This window comes from Theobroma cacao, chromosome 2 (genome assembly GCF_053813885.1).
Source record: "Theobroma cacao isolate CCN51 chromosome 2, ASM5381388v1, whole genome shotgun sequence".
NCBI classification, from domain to species: domain Eukaryota; kingdom Viridiplantae; phylum Streptophyta; class Magnoliopsida; order Malvales; family Malvaceae; genus Theobroma; species Theobroma cacao.
The window spans coordinates 36415261-36440620 of record NC_142640.1 but is presented as its reverse complement, the minus strand read 5'-3'; the positions used below and the strand labels follow the sequence as shown (position 1 = coordinate 36440620).

General features: G+C 33.8%; 1 protein-coding gene across 1 annotated transcript; it reads left to right on the top strand.

Annotated features, from left to right (window-relative positions):
• The first annotated feature begins 2994 nt into the window (after window positions 1–2994).
• Window positions 2995–4998, top strand: LOC18609246 (zinc finger protein JAGGED). Its single transcript, XM_018115325.2, has 5 exons — window positions 2995–3034; window positions 3137–3228; window positions 3717–3848; window positions 4101–4179; window positions 4497–4998. Coding segments are annotated over exons 1-5 (807 nt in total). The 5' UTR covers window positions 2995–3032.
• The last annotated feature ends 20362 nt before the right edge of the window (window positions 4999–25360 follow it).

The following is a 25360-nucleotide window of genomic DNA, read 5'->3' as shown; positions in this document are numbered from 1 at the left end:
TTGCACTAACATGAAGAAAAACCTATATCACATTTAGTTTTGCGATTAAATATACATTAAATGAAAATATATAGATTCCTTGACCAATCCAATTGGCTCAAGGGCATATACCATCAGATTTCTTCCTTCACTCAATCATGGGCTGATTTATCATTCCAAAGTTACGTTCTTAGACGTTGGTTGATTATTTGTGTTGCATCTTTTTGGTCTTTATGGCTTGCTCAAAACGAAGAGGTATTCTCCAATAAAATATTGAATTCAGATGAGGTTCTCTTTCTTATTCGATCATGTTCCTTCCTTTGGATTCGTACCTATGATGGAATTGCAAGTATCTATGAATCTGAATGGTGGAATGATCCAAGTCATGCTCCGACTACAAAATCCTCGACTCTTACCTATGTTGGCATCCCATGGCAACCACCAAATATGGGCGAACTCAAATTCAATGTTTACGGTTCTACAAGAGGTAAACCTGGTCTTACTAGTTGTGGAGGAGTTTTAAGGACCTCAAATGGCTTTGTTGTTGGTATTTTCTTTGGACCTTTTGGAATTCAAGATTTTAATTTTTCTAAACTTATGGGAATACTTCATGCACTTCATCTTTTCTCATCATCACCCTTTAGAAACTCCAGTTTAATAATTGAATTTGTTTCAACTACTACTCTTGCTTGGGTGAATGATGTCTCTACTCGACACTAGAATCATTGGCTTATTTTTAATGACATTGATTCGTTCATCCCATACAAGTAATGTTTGTTTCTCCCATGTACTTCGTCGAGGAAATTCCTTTGTTGATGCTTTGGCAAAAATGGTTGTTGTTCGAAGTAATATGTTTGATGCTTGATGGTGATCTGGGACTTTTTTTTCTTTGTGGATCATGGTTTTGATTTTTGCAGCTTTGTTTTTGTCACTTTCTCTTAGGTTGTTGCCCTTGTTTTATTTTTGTCCTGCTGTGATTTTGCTAGTTGCTCTTTTTACTTTTCTTTTGCTTTTGGTCAAGTCTATTTGATCTTTTCTTTTTTCCTCTTATTTAGAAAAGCTATCTTGCTGTAAATTCTTCCTCTTTTAATCAAATTTTGGTTTTTGACTAAGCAAACAAAAAAGTTTTACTTATTTTCATTTTTAGTAGTTTTAAAAATTGGTTGTTTGGATAAGATTAAGTTGTGCTAATTTTAGTACTTAGTAAAATTAGGAAAATTTAGATACAATTCTTTATGAGAACGATACTCTACTCTTCATTACATTTCTTGTTAATGATGCGTACACTTACATGGTAAATCTTCCAACACCTACTACTGTTGGGACTTTTCTTTGTCTTGGACTGGTTACTACGGTCTTTTGAAACTTGGAGATTGTTACTGATTTTGATTTTGGCTTTGCATCAAATTTCTGTTTTTTGTGTAGTTCACTTAGACTTCTCTTGTCTTTTAAAAGAGTTCTTCAGGGTGTGTGGTCTTTCTCTTGGTGTTTTGATCTTTGTTTTCATTTTTAGGTTGTTTTTGTTGGTTTGCTTTTGTCTTTGCAAAGAATATGTTCTTTTGCTTTACTAGCTATTTTGCTAGTTTGTAACTCTTTGGTTACTAAACAAATCCCTTTGGCTTAGTAAAACAAAAATTTTGTAAATATTTTTCTATTTCAATTATTCATAATACCTTGTAAATATTTATTCTCCTTCCTGTTTAAATTGATAGTTGATAATATTATTTGAGAATTTTTTAAAATTTCAAAATATAACACTCTTTTACAATGTTACCCTTCATTGATATATTAAATTTAGGCGGATCCCTCTAGCTTTAATAATTTTTAAGGGCAATGGTTGTAAAGTAAAGAATAAAACATATCATTTCTAGAATTTTGTGTTGTTTGAAACTTGAACATTCTATTTCAAATGGAGAGGGTACATGTCAAATTCTTAAATTTATTCTAAAGCATCAAAATTTGAAGTGGAGCTATAATTTCTTCACTCTCTTCATTGGATGATCTTTCAATATATAGTTTTGATATGCGGGTTCTGGAGGAGTTCTTAGTATAGGGGGAAAAGAACAGAGCAATCATCTAGCTAGGGGCACAGCGACTAGCTGATTTTTACAAGTAAAAAATGGAAACAAAAAAAAAATAAAAGAAAACAAAGCACAATAACTTTTTGTTTTTATATTGATTGAAAAGGACCTTGATCAAGCAACCAAGGAACTTCCAAAGAATAAAACAACACTTTTGTGGGGTTCAGTCTATATCCCAACTTAGATCACAAAAAACCTGATGATGAGATCTTGATAGTAACAGTTCCATGTTCCATGGCAAAGCTCAGGGTACAATGATGCCCAGGAAGCCTTAAAGCTACACGGGGACCAACCATTAACCTTTTAGCATGCCTCCTTGATCTTCAAATAATGAGTAGGGAGCAGCTTAATTTTAGGGCTAGCTAGGCTTGAACCATGTCTAAATTTCCATCATCTTGGATTGTTGAAACGTTTGCTTAAATGCCTTATTGTGCAAAGGACATAAGGACATAAGGCGTTTGACTGCAATCTCTTTATGGCAAATCCTGTTAGCGATGGCTGTAACTATTTTGCGCACCTTCATTATTTCATGGAACTAGTTTCTAGGGCAATAGACCTCTATAGGCCCTCTTCACTAAGGCAAACGTACTTCTCTCAAACCAACCAAATCACACCAACACCTGCCTGAGGACTCCCCATAAACATAGACACAAACACTCACCTTCCCCTTTTTAAAGTCACGAGACCCACTGTCCCTTATTGTTCTTTCAATTTGAGAGGAGAGAGAGAGAGAGATGAGTCCAGAGAGGGTGGCAGGGAAACTGATAGAGAACTTTCAAAGCTCCTTTTCTCCACCTTCACTCAACTAGCCTCTATATTGCAGTCTCAAACTGAAGTCTTATAATTTTCTAAAGCTTTAGTTATCTTCCCATCTGAAAGATTGTTTACCTCATATTTTTCTGTCTTTCTCTGTCGGTACCATGTAGGTCTCCCCACATCAACACTACTTCTCCTACACAGCTCCTCTATCTCATGTTCTCTTTCTCTTTAACCTCCCCTTTTCTTTTTTGACTCCCTGTCTCTCTCCCAACCTTCTCCTAATTTTTGTGACTGTCTTCATCTTTTTGTGTTTGCAGGAGACCAGAGAAGAACCCTTTAGACCTCAACAACTTGCCCGATGATTACACTAGGGACGGTAAACAGGTCTTTGAGGACGGCTCCTCCTCGGGTATATTCACAATTTTCTCGTACTGCTACTATATACTTAACATTGACAACATAATTTAAGCCTTTCCTTTTTTCTTTTTTACAAAATAAATACTTCTACTATATAATAATACTAATAAACATGAAATCTTTATTCATGTTTATAGACAGACCCTTGAAATAAACAACAACAAGAAGAAAAAAGAAAATTAAACACACTGATGGTTCTCCAAGATTTGAACAGAAAAAATATGTTTATTCTTTTTCACGCTCTTCAATGCTCTACATAGAATAGACTAGCTGTGTTTATAAGCTTAGAAAGAGCCCAAGTTTCTTTTGAAGCTTTAAATGATCAAACATGAAAAAGGAAGCAGTAGAAAGGAGAGATAGAGATTGAGGGTTTTAATAAGTTTTGTTAGTATTTATACACGATTTGGGTAAATTAGGGTTCGGGTTTTGGGCCAAGAATGGTCTCATCGAAGTTGCTTTAATTGGTGTTCTCTGAAGCAGGCTATAGGAAAAAGAAAAGCGGCGCAAAGGATGGAAAAGATGAGTGCGGGAAGGTCTATGAATGTAGGTTTTGTTCCCTCAAGTTTTGCAAATCTCAAGCTCTTGGGGGGCACATGAACCGCCACCGACAAGGCAAGTCATTTCAATTCTTTATACCGCATATGTCTCAATATATATTTTGCGGTAGATTAGCCATGTCACTATCTTTATTTTACTATACACTTAGGGAATCGTCAGAGGTTGTTGCCATAGCTTTGCTCATGAAGCGTGGTCATGTCAATCTTGATGAAAACTAAGTTGGTTTCGTTGCTGAAATTCTTGGTCTGGTTTTTGGAATTGAGTACTTTTAATTTGATTTGATTTGCGTTGTTGTTGGGTGGTCAGAGAGGGAGACTGAGACACTGAACCGGGCTCGTCAGCTGGTCTTCAATAACGATAACTTGGCCGCCCAAGGGCATCTAGGGTATGTTTCTCCAAGTAGAAGATCGACATCAAAGTTTTCTCCTCCTTTTCATCTTCATCATTTCATTCTTCCTTTTGGGGTTGCTTTTCCTCAATTCTTTGCAGAATCAAATGACTCATGTTGCTTTTTAGGAACAAAAGTATTAATACAGCCACTTGATTTCAAGATCTTATAAGTATTTTGTTTTGAACTAAAGAAGAGAACCAATTGATTAAATTCGTTCAAGTTATATCCTTGCTCATGATTATGATTATGACAAATCTTTCCACTTATGATATTGAGCTATGGAAAGACGTGAAATATTCCAATCATTGCAGCTGCCATCCAAGCTACCATCCAGGAGGCAATGTTGGAGATCCAACGCTACCATTCAGATCAGTTTACCCACCAAGATTGTACTCTGGTTCTTCATCAACGCTCATGCCACCACCATTGCAGCCACCGCAACCTTATATACACCCATCACCGTCACGCCTCAGCTCCTACCCTTCCCAGTACCCAACTCACCCCATGAACGACTACTATGTAGGACATGTCCTAGGAAGCAGCAGTTCATCACAATACCCTCACCAAAACCTAAACTACCTGGGCGAACCAGAGTCTAATTACACTTGCATTGGGGCGCCAGTTGGACATGGGCTCGGGCCTGGTTCAAGTCGAGGAGCGGACTTGGGAGGAGGAGGAGGAGTTGCTGGTGGTAGAGACGTGTCACTGAGCAATCAGGAAGAGGGGTTGAATTGGGGTAGGAGCTATGCAGGAGGGACACAGCAGCGGTTGGATCATCCTTCACCGATCAATCGATTTCAGGACGGGTTCTAAAGATTGTGTTATCTTTTTCTTCTCCTTTTAAATTTTATGGTTATGTTTATGAAGTATATTAATCTGCTTGGACACGCCAGCCAGAGAGAGAGACTTAACAAACTGACAAATGGGGTCATGCAAGGAAGGAGAGAAAGAGAAGTTTTTGGTTTATGTACAGGGATTGGAGCAGCTTTTTGAGCTCATGGACACTCTCAGCTAGTTTGGCTTGGAGCTGTGGGGATTGGAGGGGGTTGAGTTGTTTTGTACCAAAGCAACCGTGAGAAATGGGGACTACAGCTGGGAGGTGGGACAAGAAGTTAGATATGAACTAAAAGTTTCTAACCCCCTTTTTGCATTTTGGATTTTTTTTGCATGGCAATGAATGCTTTTTCTTATATTTCTTATATCTATTGCTATGTTTTAGACTTTAGTGTGCTTTTCTTGTTGCATTCATCCAACTTTGACTGGAGCTGGTGGAGGGGTGGTCCTGTTTCTCTCTCTCCAGAACCAAAATTGGGATCTTCTTGATTTTTGAGACATTTATGGTTACATCATGCTTGCACAGTATGGGCAATGACCTAGAGAGAAGTGGCTGAAACTCCATTGAACACATTTTTGCTGAGAGTTTCCTGACGAGAAACAATCAACTCTGTCAAGAAAAGTCTGATGAGCACTGAATTTTTTTTCTGTTTTTCTTTTTCCTCTTACCTCGCGATATTTGTTAATTAAATGTTGTGTTGTTAATATTAATGCAGTGCTGGTATACAGTTATGAATACTTCTCCTTTTCCTCCTCCTTTTTCCAGTTTTGCTGACCTCCTCAGTGTTGCCCTAACTCCTCTCCATTATAACAGTTTTGATTTTTTTTTTACTTATTTGTCCATGATGCTTATGATAAACTTCAATAATGGAGTGCAAAATTTCTCCTCTTAGCTTGTTTTCCTAGTTAGCTAATTTACTTCTTTTGACGAAAACTGCATTGCTTCAGCTTTATGAAGGCCAGAGTAGTAGAATGGATTGCTCTAATTCACGAAACCATTACTTTTGGGTGCAAACTGAAGAAAAATGTATAGGTAAAACACTAGTGAAAGTAAACGATGAACATTACTTGTTTTCCTCCCTACCTTGGCTTAACTTCAATTAGGTGCTAACGGGGGTGAAGAGTTGTATAATAATATTAACGTCTAAAGGCAGGCTTTCCTATCCATCTATAAATAATAGTCATCGAGGATTTTGTTCATTCATCTGAATAAAAAAGGAGGTAACTTTTTCCATCCCTCTGCATGAAAAGGAATTTCTTTTTATTTTTCTATTATTATCACGTCTGGGATGTAATAGGAGCTAATTAATTTTTTCCCCATCCCTTTTCTCCATTTCAGCTGTAAGCCAAAACTTGAACTACAAGACCTCAAGTTTTCCTTAGAGAATTGAACAGATATAATTTACATATGCACACAAACACACAATTAGGCTAGCTATATATATATATATATATAGTCATATACAACAAAGGCAAAAAGAGAGAACAAAATAATTAATGTACTTGCGCGGGATCTTTATATTCATATTGTTTAATTACCGTGTGATTATAAATGCTTTTACTCTAAGATTCAGTAAGGATCTAAATATTTTATGAAGTAGTAGCGCGCAGCTAGGTGTCAGCTAGGTAGCTCATGTCACAATATTCTACAGAAACTATGAGCTCAAAAGACTTCCAAAATATAGTAACAGGCTCACAGCTCATAAACTAAGCAAGATGTAAATACTGTTTGAGATCAAGGTTGAGTTATTACGTTGGCAAGAACTGTTAGAAGATATGTTGAAACTCTACCTGCAGTAGTAAATTGGAAGATTAGCTAGTGAACTTGCACACTGACGTATAATTCTGCTTCCAAAACAGCTTAAACAACAATGGAGTTTGTTTATGGCTCAGCTTCCAAGTAGATTTTTGGATGTTGCATTTTAGATTTTCTCAAGCTCCTATCAGTTTCTTTTCTTTCCTAGCATGCGCTGATCCACAAATTACATTAGATTTCAATAAGCATAGAGTTAATTTCTATATATGCTGATCTTTATATTATCAAGTAACTGTGTTTCCACCCTAGTACTTTTGTATAGCTTCTTGTTTCACCAAACCTGAGCTTGATATGCCTTTCTAACAGCCTGTGCTTGATCAGCGGCTTTAATTTCATTGAAGAGCAAGTTAAAGAACTTCTGGATCACCTGAAAATAGAAGAGCTACAGAGCATTTTTTTTTGTTCGTGTCCCAGCTGACAATCATCTAGATAAAGCTAAAAAAATAATGGAAAAAAATTTGACTAGGACTGTTTAAATAAGAATGGGAAATTAGAAAACCGCTGCACAAAGTTACTTCATAAAAACACATGGTTATACCTTTGATTCTTGAGATGGCTTAACGTTAGCCCTAAGCTGACTCCTATATATGGGATCCAGAGAATCTTCAACACACTTTCCGGATTGCTATAACAGTACAAATTGCAGTGAAATCTGATACATTTTTGAATTAGGGCAATCATACAATAATCCTTCTAGAACCTAAAGGTTAAAATAGTACAGTATTTTAATAACTCTTCTTTTCCTTTTTTTTCTGCTTCAATTAATAGCGATTCGTTTCTTTCCATTGAAAAGTACCGTTAATTAATAATAGTGTCTTAGTTAAAGCTAGATAAAGAAAACCCTACAAACTGAACTACTAAATAGCTAATAAAACCTACTGAGACAATTTAATGCAGACTGTGCCTTGAAAGACAACGACAACATTTAAGCCAAATGTGTTGTGGGCACAAGATAAATATTTAAGAACTCAAGAGTTTCAGGTGCCTGAGATTGCAAGATTTATGAGATTGAGGATGATGGTTGGGATGTTGGATTGAACTCACCAGTAATGGCATTCCAATTGGCTGAATGATATCAACAACTCATCCAGCTACTCAAACCCCGCAGTTAGAAAATGGGAAACCAAAATGAAAGTTAGCCTAACCCTACCTAGCCCTAACATGTGCGCCCCAAGCAATAGGTTAAGCTGGACTGCAAACTGCCCACCACTCGCTTGCATTTCTGATAACTCCGTCTCACCTAATTAAGCTGCAGCATCAGGGTGGAAAAGGGAATTATCCAATAGACAAATAATAATAATAAGACAGATAAAGAGAAAGGGATAATTTTATCTTGGGCCAGACTTTTGTTGCTTAAACAACGGAATGGTTTCCCAGATGTGATTAGAACACACAGCACAACTCAACCCCTCTTCCTTTCTCCCTTTCTGATTTAAATGTTTGGAACGCCCTTCGATTAATGTTTGACTATTTGATCTTAGTATAAGCCTCTAGCTCCAGCAATGGATTTGTCACTGTATTTCTTGAATCACTACAACAAATTTGAGCTTTAGTTAAACTTTTTTAGACAATAGTTTTTTACATTGTAAAATTTTCAAAAATGCAGTTATTTAAATTTTTATTTATATTTTTCTACATTTAGTGGCAATATAAAAAATACAATATTGTTAGTGTATACAATCTCTATAACTATATTTTGTTTATAATACTACTAAATGTTTGTATAATGCAGTTAAATTTAAAAAAGTGTTGTAAAAATATACAAAAAAAATTACCAAAACTTTCAAGTTTTGTTTCCCATTATCAAGTCCAACTCATCTTATATGGCTTCTCTTTAAAAGGAAGTATCTCAAGACCTCATTGCCTCCTCATAAGTTTAAAGATCACTTTTACCTTTGACATTAAAGCAATAAAGTAAGTATTTACATATTTATTCTCTTGTACCTTCTACTAAGTACATGAGAAACTCGAATCCATATGTCTTTATTTTTTTAGTTCTTTTGCTTCTTCGAAGCTCAATAGTTTCCTCACCATTTTTCAAAAGTTTATCACTTTTTGTCACTAGTTCATTGGGTCTTGGAATTGAATCCCTTGATTCTATGACCATATTAATGGAATATAAATTGTTAGGCTCTTTCACCATGAAACAAATTGCTTTACTATGTTCAGCATATCCTATGTGTATATAATCAATTCCTTTCACCCAATTTCTTTTTCTTTGGTTTTAGAACTTTTACTATGGCTCGATATCCCCAAACTCTTAAATAATTAAGGTTTGATTTTTTTTTCCATAGTTCATAAGAAGTAGTTTTACTCATATTGTTTGGGATTCTATTTAGTATATGGCAAGATGTTAATAAGGCTTAGCCCCAAAATCCTTTTCCCAAACCTGAATTAGAAAGCAAAGCATTGACCATTTCCATAAGAACTATATTCTTATGTTCCACTACACCATTTTGTTTTGGTGAGTATGGGGCGGTAATCTCATGAATAATACCAATGGACTTGAAATACTTGGGATCATAATATTCACCTCCTCTATTATTTAGTAAACATATGGTAAGCAATTCACAATGCAATTCAATTTCATTTTTATAGATTTCAAGCATGCAATAAGTAAACATTGCAGTATATAGAGAAGCCATCTATAAATGTTACTAGGTATTTTTTTCCACCAATAGATGGAGTACTATGCATGTTAGAAACATCGAAATGTATTCATGCAAGCAATTTAGAGTTTCTTTCTACCTTAGGAAATGAGTTTCTTGTGATTTTAGTAACCATGCATGTCTTGCACATGTCATTATTTCCATCAATATTAGGTATCAACTCTAATTTAGTCGGATCATGTATTCTTCTATAATGGATATGACCTAATCTATTATGCCATAAATTAGACAATGTTACTTTACTATCATAAACTTTAAATGACGTATCAATATAAATAGAACTAGTAGCATTTTTATTAATATTAAGCTTGAACATGTCTTCACATAAGTATTCACTTCCCACGTATTGTCCACCTTTTGTAAGTATGTACTTATCCACCTCAATTTTTAATTTGAAGCCATACTTTTTCAACAAGTTACCCGACACAAGATTTTTTCTAACTTTCGGTAAATAATAGACATTGTTTAGCACAAGTACTCTTCCAAAAGTAAACACATGTTCTATGGTGCCTTTTCCTTTCACTTGTGTAGTGGAGGAATTTTCCATGTACAACACGATTCCATCATTATCCACTTCCAACCACTTGAAGAAACTCTTGTTCTTACATACATGCTTAGTTGCACCAGTGTCAATCCACCATGCTCCATCATCTTGGAGAAGATTGACCTTCAAAACCATAGCAACAAACTTGTTGTTGTTCACACCTTGTGTCTTGTATTTCAAAACTCGACACTCTGCCTTGAAGTGTCCAAGTTTGTTACAATGAAAACGTGGACCATTTTTGTTCCTTTTGATCTTACACCTTTTGTCATTCATACCAACAAAATGTTTTCTTTTGTTGTACAAAACTGACTTGTTTGATGTTTTGTGTTCCATCAAGACATTTGAAGTCTCAAGATTCTTTTTATTAGAATATTTTTCTGTTTTATCTTGCTTGACTTTTTCTTGTTTGCCATGACCTTCTTCTATTCAAAAATGATTACCAAGGTCCTCGAGAGACAATTTTTTTTTATGTTTTAGAGTTTTCTTAATATCTCTTCATGAAAGGGGAAGGTTATCAATTATAGAATACACAACAATAGCTTTATCCATGTTAAGATTATATTGCCTAAAGCTCTCAACCATGCATTCAAGCTCATGAAATTGATTCATTACAAAACAATCATCTATAGATGCTTTCCAACCAATATGTGTTTACTATACATATCACACACAATATCATTCATATCAAGTAAGTAAAGAAAAGTTATCTTATAATCCGATGCAGAACCATTTTGCCACAAATAAATCTCGTCCATGGATTCTTTTTCAAAGAGTTCTAGCTTCACAATGTTGGTAGCCATCTTTTTTAGTGAAGTCATTCTGAATTCCAATCGCACAAAAAATAAATCTTAAAATTGTTGGTGAAAATGGGATTTAGATGGAATTCAAGTAACTAGCAAAATTGACTTGAAGGTGAGCCTTTCAATGGATGTTATCTTTTAGACTTATTTCACCCCCGCTATTTGGCATGTAAAAGGGAAATCATGTGAATGGCCTTAGGGATACAATGAAACCAATGTCTAACTTCATCTTTACACTTTATGAGAGTAGAGCGCTAGATACACCTGAAGGTTTGCAAAGTTGTTCAGACTTAGAGGTTACTTTCTGCAACAAGTAAATTATAAAGAATTTGGATTCTTTTGATAGATGATGGGAACTTAAGTGTTTATGTTTATTTTTAGAACATAACACTTCTTTTGCTCTTGATTTTTATACTCTTGTCTTATTTGATTTTTGGTGTGTCAAAATAGTTGGCAGCAAGTCTTTTATATTGGCTTGAAAGTGTCTCTTCTCAAGGACACAATATTTTCATCAAGGCACCTCTTTGTTTTAAATATACCTTTGTATTTTGCAAGACATAATCCTTAGATAAAGGCATTGTTTCAATAATCACCTTATGAAAGGACAACCATTCATTTCGTAAGACATAATCTTTGAGCTACAATATGAAAAGATAACTTTGCAAATCCAAACTTTTGAGCTATGGTGTTTTTCTTGTTGTCTTATAACCTTTTGATTTAAAGGTAGTTTTCCAACATGTTACTTTACTAAGAGACATAACTATTCACATGAAAAATACATCTATAATCCAATAGTCACATTATGTCACACTATGTGACATATCTTTTGAGCTAAGATAGTTTTTCATATGAAAAGATAACTTTTTATGATAGTTTTTCATATGAAAAGATAACTTTTTATTTTGAAAATACACCAACAATTAAGAAATATAACATGATATCACTCTTGCCTAGCCAACAAATATAATTTTCCTAACCTTATGGTATGCAAAAGTTAGGATCCCAACACCCCTAGCCTTGCACCCATGCTTGCTTTAGAGAGGAATTTCCTCCCCATTTCCACCCCACGAGATCTAGTAAGGGTGAGGAGTCATTACTCCTTTAACCATTTTGTTAAAAATATAAATGATTAATTATTTAAATACTCAATTATTTTTTAATTTATGAAATAAAAATTATCAAAAATAATATACAAAATATAAATACAAATCTAAACCAAAAAAGTTCAACAATTACTAAAATAGATAGTATTTTTTATAAAATTTTATATAAGGTTCATTTTAAGAAAGTTTTTAGTAATGTGTCTTAAGATTTCTTGGAGCATGTTACAGTGCAAATAGGGTTTGGAGGAAAATGGCGTATGTGGATTCGTTCCTACACTTCTATTGCCACTATTTTTGTGTTGTTTAACGGCTCTCTTAAAGGGAATTTGAATAAGCAAAGGACTTAAACAAGACCACCCACTCTCTCTTATACTATTTAATATGGCTATTGAACTGTTTAGTTCCATGATGTATAAAGCTGTGGAAAATCATATTGTGAAAGGAAATAAGGTATGTCACACTAACTTCTCAATTTCTCATTTATAGTATGCTGACAATATGGTCATCCTTAGTGAACCAAGGTTGATTGTCTGCTTAATATCAAAATATTATTGAGATGCTTTCAGGTCATGTCAGGGTTGAAAACTAACTTTAACAAAAGTTTCCTATATGAGGTGGGTATTGACCAAAATATTCTTAATGATTGGGTTCCCAAGATTAAGAGTCAAGTGGGTAACATCCCTACCATGTACCTTGCTCTCCCATTGGGAGCCAGATTTCACTCTGTCAATATGTGGTAATCGATGATTCAAAAATTTGAAAGAAAGCTTGCATTATGGAAAGCGAAGGCTTTGTCTATGGAGGCATGTGTCACTCTCATTAAGATCATTTGAAATAACCTTCCAAATTTTTACAAGTCACTCTTTCAAATGCCAGTTGAAGTCCAAGATAAGATCAATAAAATTCAGAGGAGATTCTTATAGGGCGTCCCTAATCTTGTTAGAAAACTTCAGCATGTTGATTAGGCTTTTGTCTGCAATTTTCGTGACTATGGTGGGCTTGGACTTGTTTACATTAGGATTTAAATAGGGCATTATTAAATAAATGGCTATTGAGGTTTGGCAATGAACTGGACAACCTTTGGAGGAAGATTTTGGTTAATAAAATTGGTGTTGATCACAAAAAACTTATGCCTGGTCTAGGGCAATGCTCTAAGGCCTTTCATACATGGAGAAACATCAGTAAACCCTTATCGAATGAAGGCGACATGGCTACCATTGTCCTTGAAGGGTTGGGCATCGTAGTTGGGAATAGGGAACAGGCTAATTTCTAGAGTAAAGAGTGGATTCATGGTCACATTCTTGAAGTTTCCTTCTCAAGGATCTTTGCACTTTCCCTTTAAAAAGATGGTTGAGTGGCTGACTTTGGTTCATGGATTAGGGATGAATGGCATTGGTAGGTTGATTTGAGAGGAGATCTTTTTGATTGGGAGATCAGACTTTGGGAATAGTTCATGTGCTTGCTGAATAGCCAAGTACTTGCTAAAGACTTCCAAGATGTACTAATTTGGAAGAAAACTCCTAGCGGCTACTATACCTAGCTCTTTCTGTAGGACAGTAGCTATTGCAGCTAATGTCAATGTCCATCTTAGGCCTTGGAAACATATTTGGATTGGAGTTGCACTTATAAAATTGAAATCTTTTACTGGTAACTCTTTAGAGGCCATTTAGCAGTGAAAGACGACCTTGCAAAAAAGGAATCATTAGTGATATGGTTGCAACTTGCCTATTTTGCAAAAAGATATGTGAAACAATAAGCCACTTGCATTTTTATTTGTGATAAAGCCTGGACCCTTTAGCAATGGTGGGGGGGCACTTTAGGGCATTGAATGGGTTTCTCATTTTGATCGCATTGCTTGTTTTCTTGCATGATTTGATATTGATTTCCCTAATGAAAATTTACTAATTTTAAAGATGGCTAGATTTACTGTTGTTTTGACCATTTGGACTGCTAGAAATGAGGTGGTTTTTGTAACGACCCCTCCTCGGTCGCTACCGAAGTCCGAGACCTCTAGGAAAGACCTTGTCAAGTCTCGAACAAGCCTTACTCAAAATGCCCGTTAGTTCACTATATACGATCCCATTCCATATTGATACTAAAAACAATATACTCTCATACCATGATTTAAACCATAAACATAATAATCAATTCAAGCTTTAAACCATTTAATCACAAGTATATACATCGAAATTCACATTCTTTAATTATTTACTTATAACAAAATCAATATCCGTTTACAACTTAATAAATATAGTGCTACGACTCGCCCTCTAACAGTGGAGTGACTCAGAATAAAATGCTATGAGATGCCTTTACCTATTTGCGATGGACCATATACGCCAATGATTACACGTTAGGCCTATCCCTGTCTGTAAAAAGGAGAAAAAGAGGGGTGTGAGTCTCATAGACTCAGTGATCATCAGCTCTGTGAGTAGAGGATAGATGGGAAACAAGCAATAAGGTTGAGATTTCGAATAATAAAACTTGCAAGAGTAGATAAAAATATTTAATTCAAACGGAGATTTGTGAATTATATATATATAAAAAAATATCGAGAATCTCTTGTAAGTCGTAATCAACCATAATGTATATCAAATCAAGTAAGTAAACTTTTGTGCAGTGAGAAGGTTAATAAACATTTTCAAACTAAATCAGTAAAATATCATTTTAAACCTCGTGTTCGTAAAAGATCTTTACAGTCGAAGTTATCTCATGTAATACTCAAATCAAATCAATAAAGTTGGGTCAGCTCCCGCGAAACCAAATAGTAACCAGGTTTATACACAGTTCGCAAATCGTCTCGCACACGAGGGTAAAATTCATATAACAGTAAAACTAGGGGAAGCTGCAAGAAACCACATAATTTCATTTTCACCATGCAGGGAGTAAGAGTCTGAAAACTTAAAGAGATTTTTGTCTCGAGTAGGAAATCAAATAAAATTTGTGGTCCCGATACCACGTAATAACCTTCGGGAGCCTTGCTCCATCGGATCCCACATGCCATGGCAGTCTCAACGATGTTAGCTGACATCGGAGAATCAAGCGGTCGCAACCGCATAATCATGTGGTGGCCTAGCCACACATACATATATCACAGGTAGTGGTCCCCACCACGCCTAACCGCCTGTCGACGATCCAAAGGTCCTCTAGCTAGAGCTCACTCGTGCACAGGGTCACACTTAACCAAAGTGACAACTGGCCTACTCTCAAATCTCTCGGTTTGTAAAACTATTTTAAAATTGTGTTATGTCCTTAAAAGCTCGTCTCAAAATTATTTTCCAAAGCATTCAACATAGGGTATGATAAAATCTATCATTTTCTCAAAATATATCTATGCATGAATTTCAAAACAATAATTTGCATGGTGAATAAGAAATATAACCATGAATGCACACTGCACAAATATAAGGCACAGATTTTGAGGCAAAATAGTGCGAAAGGCTTATTTCCCGATTTTCAAAACACTTTACATATAATTTCTACATATATATTCAAAACAATTTTTGAAAAATAATTTGCATTCACAATTCCATAAAATTTCTACCAACACATGCTATCCATAATTTTACATCTAAAATAAAATATACGTACATTTACACTATTATGGGAATTTTAAAATTGACATCCCCTACTCACCTCAAAATAGCGGGACACTACATCGCTATTAATTCGAAGACGTATCTACTTATTCCTTCTTGTCGGCCACTTGTTATTTCCTTCGGCCTGCCACCACAATGTACCACCTTTACTTATTTCTCTTAAATATTGAAACCCACTTAATATATATATATATTATTTTATTTTATTATTATATATATTTTTTCCTTTTATGCACCCATTACCTTTCCTTCACCTGATCTCTTTCTCACCTTTTTTGCTGCAGCTTTCATCCTTCCTCCTTCCTCTTTCACTTCCAACGTCGGCAGCAAGCTTTCTACTTTCACTCTCACCGCCAGTCACGATAACAGCCCAGCTTCCTCTCTTTTTTCCTTCCCAAAAATCCAGCAGCAAAAGGTCTCTTTTTCCTCTCAAAAATTGACAACATAAGGCCTCTCGTTCCTCTCTCAAAAATCAGCTCCTTTCCTCATTTTATTTTGCTCCATAAATGGCTTCCTCTCTTCTCTATTTTTCCCCTCAAAATCGGCTGCAACCATCCAAGGAATTCTCTCCTCAAACCAGCTGCAACCACCCAAAAACTTTTCCCCTCAACCAGCGACACCTCCTCTTTTCTCTCTCACATTTCGGCTCTTTCTCCCTTTCTTTGTTTTTTTTTTCCCTAAATGGCTGATGATCAAATGAAAGAGACAAAGAAAGGTTATACTTGATATGGCTTCATGGTGGGGCCGACAATGACAAGTTTCTTGTCAATGTTCCCCCACTTCTTTTTCCTTTCTTCTTTTTTCTTTCTCTCTAAAGTCCGGCTACTCCTCCTTTAAATGGCTTTGACTTTTCTTTGCCTTTCTCTCTTTCATCTCTTGTAAATCACTTGGCCAACCCCTCTTTTTTTTTTCTTTCTCCCTTGTGTCCTTAAGCCGGCCCCTACCATCATTTAACTTAAAAAAATATTATATTTTGGCCTCCTTATCCCACACATGGGCGGCTACCCATGTGATCTTTTATAATAATTTATTATTATTACTATTGTTAGTATTTATTTTATTCCCTTTAATTATTAAAATTTACATGTAAATCCTCAATTTCATTTTATTTACTACACAACCCTTCAACTTTCGTATTTTAAAATTCGATCTTTCCGATGCATTTAAAAATTCTAATTTCCATCTATCTCTTTTCCTTTACACGTGTACAACCAGAATATCGAAATTGCACTTCAACACGGTGTCACCATAATATCTTAAATATTTACTTACTCGCGCTAACTCGATTTAATAAAATTACATGGGCACAATTATTATCGTTTTTCTTTGAAATTCTTTCTTATTTCTTCTCCCCCACTTAGATTAGTCACATAATCCTTTTTCATGACTAATTCCAATAATAGATAAAATATTAATATTTTAATATTATTTTATTCATAAAATAAATTTTTATTTCAAAATATTTTTTTCACCTGTAACCGTTTTTCGATCCTTAATTTACATCAACTGACTCTTTGTTTTATCGATAGGGTCTTATTGATGGTTAAACGAGAGTACGGAGTGTTACAGTTTTTAAGGGTAAAGAATGGGTTCCAAAGCATATTTTTGAACTTATGATAGTTCAGGTTACTTGGTGGCTTAATGCTAAGTGGCTAGAGCTGAACATCTGTATTTGTGATCTCATTAGGCTTCTTAATAAAGACATCTTCCCTCATGCTAGCAAGAAGAACAAAAGTATTGTTGAATGGATGAAATCTCCAACGGGATACCTTAAATTAAACACTAGCGATGCCTCTAAGGGCATCCTAGTGATTTTGGAGTTGGGGGAGTTCTTCAGAATGAGGATAGAGTCACAATGAATTTTTTTTCTTGAAAGATATTGGTGTAACGGACTCCATCACAGCAAAACTCCTTGCTATGAAGGAAATTGCTCTTATTTTCATAGCTTCTTGTTGGCTCTCACATCTTTTATTTATTGAATATGATTCACAAAATGTTGTCAAATGGATCAAGAACCCTTTGACATTGCCTTGGAGATTAAGAGGACTTGCTCTACAAATCACTAAAGTACTAGGTCGTATTAATTGTTGGAGTATCCACCATGTAGCACGTTCTACTAATGCTACTACTGATGAGCTTGCCAAAAGTGGAGCTTGAAGATCCCCTAATCTATTATGGGTTAATGTTGAAGCCCGCCAAGCAAGCTATGAGATCCTTGATGAGAACAATATGAATATCTTGTTTCTTCATGTTCTAAGAGGTAGTTAAGCCTTTAATCTATAGCTATGACAATTATTGTTGTCATGATTTTGTATAGGCTTTATATAGTGATCTCCTTGCTCTCTACTTATGCTTAATAAATCTATGTTTACTAGATTTGCTCAAGATGGGCAACTTTGAGATCTGATTTTCACAGGTTTGTCTTTGGCTATTTTTGTTCTATCCAACAACCTATTTTTGTATTTTATATCTTTCATAGTAATGAAATTTCAAGCCTTTGAAAAAATATTTTGTATATATTAGGGAAAGAATGGGAGATAGATTTTTTATCCCTGCCATGACTAAGGAATTCATGTCTTCTAACCCTTGTCATTGACCTTGTTTTTTTACTTTGAGCACGCCCATGTTATGGTGGCCAGTGAATAATTCATATGAGTTTGGCATATTAGAATTTTCTGTTATGTAGGCTACTATGAATTTATAATTTTGGTTTAAAAAAATAGACTAATGATTTAGTCCTATTATGAGAAAAAGCATGAGAACCAAATTAATATTAAAGTGATCAATTAATGATGGGCTTTGCACATTTAGTTGGGTCAGTGTGGTTTGGCAGTTGCATAGGCCTTGGCCCAATAAGCCTTTAATGGGGAGGCTTTTACAAGGATTTATTTTAATATATATATCTGGTTAAGTCCCCTCTTCCCTTCTAACCAACGATATCTACCCATTAAGAGCCACTATAACCAAAAAGAAGTGCAAAGAGGAAGACTTATCCTTGACCATAAATTCTCTACTATTCCATTATGAAGAATGGCTACCTCTATAAACCAAACAAGTACGCAATAAATAGTTTATGTTTCTAGTGTTCAAAAATTCACACATAGATCCGGGATTTAACTTACATGTGATATCAAAGCAACTTGTGTGAAATTAGGACCCAACAAAAATTAAATTAGGAATTTAATGAATTTCCTTAGTAAAATTGTATGTTAGGGCATACTAAATTTTTTATTGTCAGAATTTTATTTTTCAGTCATTGTTTGTGGTCATAAGATTAGGGCTTCTGTTCCTCATAATGCATAGATTAATTTTGTATAAACTTTTTCTCTTAACTCGAACCGTTGATATAAGAATTAGATAGTAAGTTTTGGGTTTAAACATAAATCCTAAAATTAAGTTCTTGATGAATCACTTATATTTTAAGTGTTTTAATTTAAATTAGTCTCTTAAAATCAACTTTCATGGGTTGCAGAGTTGATATCTAAGGTTTAATTACATAAAATATAAGTGTACTGCAACCGATTTTGAAGAAACTCAAAACAAGTTATGAATGGATTTTTCAAAATTAATTTTCTTGATTAATTGATTTTAGCTTTGTAGTTTTTGATAAGTTTTAATGCATGGGCATTATAGAACAAAGTCTTAATTAAGATTTAGAAGGGTCAATTTCATCAAAAATACTTGAAAAGCTAATAATTAGTGAGAAATAAACATAAAGACCCAAATGGCTTGAATTTGACCCAATTGGGTCAGATTTGACCTAATTGGAAGTTGAAGAAATAGAAAAATCTGTTGGGTAGTGAAGCCCACTCTCAAGCATGGAGTGTGAGGTGCATAGGGCCTCTTAGGTCCATGATTTTTGAAACATTTTTTAGCAGAAAAATACTATACATATGTTTGGATTGAATGGCTATATGTACTCTCCTTAGATTAGTCTCTAAGTTTGTACACTCTCGGGTTAAAATTATGTACATAATTTAGAGAATATATTATATTTATTTTTTAAAGCTCAAGACCTTAAGTTTTATTGCAACAAATACTATTTGGGACCAAATGAGATATATCCAGGCTTAGTATCTTAACTGGAATGGTCCATTGCATACATTGGGTTGAGTATGCAGAGAAAGAATTTTGGGCAAATTATAAATTCTCGATTTGAGAAAATTTTTTTATTAATTGATGTAAGTGTTTAGCTGCCAAAGTGGCTCATTTGTTGAGATTAATGAATTATTTTCTTAAACAAAAGTTTATGGGATGGTCTTTAAATTTCTTTATACAATTACTTGTCCAAAGGGGGTTATTGTGTGGGGCAATTTAGAGTGTGACACGAAGCATCATGGTTGAGGATATACCGATCCAAAAGCTTTGTCTATCTAAAAGAGATAGACTTTTGGAAAACTAGAATATTCTCATATTAGCTTTTTGTGGAGAGTGCCTATTAGCATGTCATATTCTCTACCCAAAGAAGAGTTTGTGTGTCCTTTGACTAACAGCTGCATTTCTTGTCTTGAACAACAACTTTTACTGTAAATAACAATCAAGTTGCATTATTTAAATTTTTTAGTCACCTTTATTGTTGATAAAAGACTTGGTCACCTTGAGATTTTGACTAGATCAAACTTTAAGGAAAAGAAAAGTGATATGGGTCAGTTTGTCATTCAAATGCACAGAAATTTATCTATGAATATAGATAAGCTTGTAGAACATATTGTTTAAAGTTCCTTGAATGATAAGAAAGCTTTTGGGGCATAGAAGAGACCTAATAAATTTTTTTTGCTTGTTGTTAAGAGGCCAATCCTTGTACACCTATTAAGTGAATTTTCTAATATAACTGAAATAAAGGAATTCTCAACTATAGTAGCATTGAGGTATAGGGTGTCATCAAATGTCGAAATTAACACTTTTCTAGAAAGACTTTATTCAATGAGTTATGATGGGATAGGAAGAGTCAAGAAGTACATCATTAAGATGGTCCACTAAATTTAATACGCCTAGAAGATTCAAGACAAAAGAAAGAATCTAGTCAATCTATCAATGTAAGGGGTCTTAAAGCCGTCTTCAAGAAAGAACATAAATATTTCTTTTGCAAGAAAAAAGACACAAAAAACAAGATTGTCTTAAATATAAGACTTGTCTAGAAAAGCATATACTGAAAGAGATTAATAAGTAAGAGAAAGCCAAATAAGGATAAGTTTAGAGTCATGATTGGCAACAAAGTAAAGGTGGAAGTTGAGTTTGTGAGAATAGTTTGTTGAAATTTAGTTTCAATTTCTTTATTAGACACTACTAGTTGAATTTTGAGGTAAAGGATTACATTGTTAAGATAATTAATGATTCAAAACACATTGGCTTATGTTCATTGACTCATAGATTATATAAATTGTATTTAGCTCTAACTAATAATTTTGTCAGCTCATATTATGTTGAAAGAGTTGCCAAAGGACCTTACATAAAGAAAACATATTTCATCTTGTGGCATAAAAGACTTGGCTACATCTCTAAGGAAAAGGTGAAAGGTTGATAAAGGAAAACATCTTGCCTACTTTTATTTCTGATAACTGGGAGACATGTGTTCATTGTTGTAGAGATAAGATGACAAGATAACAAATAGAGATTAAATAGCAATTCTAATTTATTAAATTGACCATATACTCTTGTTTATTTGCATTTGCAGATATTTTGTGGTATTTATTAATGATTTTTCTCATTATGATTATATGTACTTAATTAAAGAAAAATCCAAAACTCTTGATAAATTTAAGGTCTTTAAGACTAAAGTTGAGAAACAATTAAGAAAAATCATTACAACTGTCAAGTCAGATAAAGGTGATAAGTATTATGGTAGACATGACATAAATAGACAACAGAAGGGTTAGTTTGCCAAATATATAGAAAGTTGTGAATAGTGTCTCAATACACTGTGTTTCATAATCCTGAACAAAATGGTGCGGAATCACACCTTAAAGATATGATGAGGAGTATGATTAGTAGGGCTGTACCAAAATTTTTGTAGAAAGAAGCAATCAAAATCAATTTGCATATCTTGAATAAAATCCCTACCAAATCTATACCTAAAATTCCCTTTAGGTTCTAAACTTGATGAAAACCTAATCTTAATCACTTATGTGTTTAAGGATGTCCTTTAAAAGTGTGCCTGTCATTTCACTTATTGTTATTTTATTGGGAACTTAGATCATTCTGAGGATTGCAAATTTTAATACTGAAGAGAGGTGGTAAAATTGTTGAGGGAAAAACAACTAAATTTTTTAAAATTAAATATGGCTAATAGTAGTTAGCTTCATGCTAAAGATGGAGGAGAGCATATGAAGAATTTAGTATTCCTATATATATAGAAGGAAAATATGGACATACACTAGTTGGGGAACAAGAAAAACTTTAACTATTTCTTGATGAGATCTCTCAATATTAGTATGTTGTATACTAGATGCCATAAAGAAGATCTACAAGGATAAGGAAGTCTGTTATTTCCTTAAACATTTATGAATTTTATCTTTAAGAGGGTGATTATGATATTGGTCATTTAACATATCTAGTAGCCTTTCCAAAAGTTATTTTAAGACCTAAATTAGATTTATAGTGAGATGCAATAAGGTATAAGATACAAAGCTATATTATACACTAGTTTGTGGGAGCTTGTGAAGCTAAATAATGGTTGCAAACTCATTAGTTGTAAATAAGTATGGAAGACTAAAAAGATTCTAAAAGAAAGATTGAGGGGCTTAGAGTTAAGCTAGTTGCCAAAGATTTTAATTAGAATTAAACCTTTGTTTTGCTGTATCCTACTAGGATATTGTTTAAAGTATTTATGACATTAGTAGCTCATTATTATTTAGAATTACACTAGATAAATGTCATAATTGTCTTTCCAATTGAGAGTCTTATTGAAAAGGTTTATACGTTGCAACCTAAACAATTTAAAAAGAATGATAAAGATTATCTTGTGAGCAGACCTAAAATTCTATATATAGGTCTAAACAAGTTTCTCGCTAGTGATATCTTAAATTTGATGAAGTAATAACCTCTTTTGATTTTGTTGAGAATAAGATAGACTAATAATGCATAGATCTCAAGATCAGTGGGAGCAAGTTTATTCTTATTGTGTATGTTATTGATATCTTGCTAGTTTTGTCTAAGGAATTTCGCATGAAAGATCTTGGGAAAGCATCCTATTTCCTTAGGATTGAAATCCATAAAGATAGATCTCATCATTTGTTTAGACTTTTTTAATGTGCATACTTTGATCGAATGTTGAATATATTTTATATGCTTGATTGGAAAAGTGGAGATTTGCCAACTGTTAAAATTGATAATTGAAATTGGCATAATATCCTAAAATGATGCTGAGAGGGAATATATGGAAGCAATGTCAAAAACTAGTATAATAAAGAGCCTGATGTTTGCTTAAGTGTGCATAAGGCTTGACAATGCTAATGCAATGGGTCTTTTGGGAAGATATTTATCTAATCTCAATAGAAATCATTAGGAAGCTACAAAGATTGAGATTAGATACTTGAATATGACTGAAGATTATATGTTAGTTTATCAAAAAAGGTTGAAGACCTTAAACGAAAGGTCATACATATTCTAACTTAACCAACTATTTAGATGATAGGAAGTTCACATATGATATACTTTTATGTTGGTAGATGGTGTACTATCTCAAAAAAAAATGTAAAGAAAATACTTGTGACCTCATTCATTATGCAAGCAAAATCTTGTAGCATGCTATGGAGTAGCTACACAAGCTTTCTAGTTATAAAATCTTATTAAAGAATTGTTGGTGGTTGACTCTATTGCTAAACCTATACAGTTTTATTGTGATAACACTTCAGTGGTTTCATTTACTAATAATAAAAGTATCACAAAGGCTAAGCATATTAAGATAAAATATTGGACAATTAAAGATTTTGTAAGAAAATGGTGACATTGTTGTTGAGCACATTGACATTATAATATGTTGGTTAATCCTTTGACTAAGGGGTTAAGACTTATAGGTTTTAGTAAACATGTTGAAAGCATGGATATTTTTGGGGTCTTTTGCTGTACTTGGTCAATGGGAGTATGTTACTTATGTTTTTAAACTCACATCATGGTTTGCATATAATTTGTGTTGAGACCCTTTTCTATGTCTTTGGACATCCATGGGATGTTCAATTTTATATTTATTGATAATCATTGTTGATTGATAATCCCTATTGTTATTTGATATTATTTGTACATGTACGCCTAGTTAATTAAAATTGCTATATTGCATATGATTTGTGAAATCTTGAGATTGATGTCTATCTCAATAGTGATTTTAGTAGTATGTCTCATAAATGACACCAGCAAGGAACCTTGACAATAAGTGGGAGACATGCAAGCATGTTGTTAGTGCCGAATAGATTTCTCAAAAGGTTTAGAGAAATCAGTAAAAGGATCGACAATGAAAATAGCATATTGGGATCACATTTAGGTGTTATTTTCATGCTACATAGCCTTACTAAGATCCATTGCCAATAGGATCACTGGTACTTGTAACTATGGATTGGTCTTATGTCAATAAGTGACATAATGGTTGCCATAATTTAGTATTAGATGTTTCTATTGGATAGGATCATTAAGACGTTGTCTTTGAGGGCTAAATAGTTTTTTCTTTAACTTGTGGCCACATCAAAATTAAGTCAATTAGTCTGGAGTCTTTGTTTTTTAAAGTGTTTTCTTAAAGTCAAATAAACTCCTATTAATATTGCCCAAGTAGAAGAGTGTTAAAATTTTTCGTTATGTGGGCTACTATTAATTGGTAATTTTTTTTGATAAACAGACTAATAATTTAGTCTTATTGTGAGACAAAGCATAAAAGCTCAATTAATATTAAAGTGATTAGTTAATAATAGTTTTTGCAAATTTAGTTGGGTCAGTGTGGTTTGAAGGTTGTGTAGGCCTTGGCCCAATAAGCCTTTAATGGGGAGGCTTTTACTAAGGTTTATATATATACATATTTGGCTAGGTCCTCTCTTCCCTTCTAACCAATAGTATCTACCCATTGAGAGCTACCATAACCAAAGAGAAGTGCGGAGAGGAAGACTTAGCTTTGACCATAAATTCTCTACTATTCCGCTGCGAGTAATAGCTACCTCTATGAGCCAAACAAATACACAATAAATAGTTGATACTTTGGTGTTTTATAATTCACACATGGATTCGGGATTTAATTTACATGACACCCTTAACAAAGAGACTCATTTCAAATACTATTACTTCATTGCTGCGAGCCTGAGATAATAACATGACTATTTATATTTCTCCTAGATAAATTCTATTATTAGTTCTGAATTTATGCCAAGGGTGTTATATTAAGCCTTATAAGTGCCAACATGTGGATGAATTGCTTGTGAATTTGTGTTCTACACCTTCTTTTATGCAAAACTTTAAAGCGAAATTTTTAAATGGATTATTATCCTATATACTGTCCGTCAAGTTTTAAACTCCATGAAAAAGATAAGAGGGGTGTCAAGTGTTCCATTAAGCTACATTTTCAAAATTTTATAAATTAATATAATAATTAAAGGGATATGTGACAATATTCTAACCCTCTTGGAGTTCAAAAACTATACCACCAATATATAGAATAATAATAATTTTTAATATGCAAGTTTTGTGGAAATGTTATTTTGTATATTAAATTTTCGTTTTCTTGTAATTTCTTAGTAGCAAGTCAACACATATAAACTGAGATACAGGTGATAAGTTTGTTCATAAAGAGCATATATGTATTAGTGATAAGTTTACATTGGGCATTAAATACCT

Coding starts and splice junctions, on each gene's coding strand:
- LOC18609246 (XM_018115325.2), top strand. Junction 3,849..4,100: donor CATGAACCGCCACCGACAAG/GCAAGTCATTTC, acceptor TTGGGTGGTCAG/AGAGGGAGACTGAGACACTG. Junction 4,180..4,496: donor GCCGCCCAAGGGCATCTAGG/GTATGTTTCTCC, acceptor CAATCATTGCAG/CTGCCATCCAAGCTACCATC.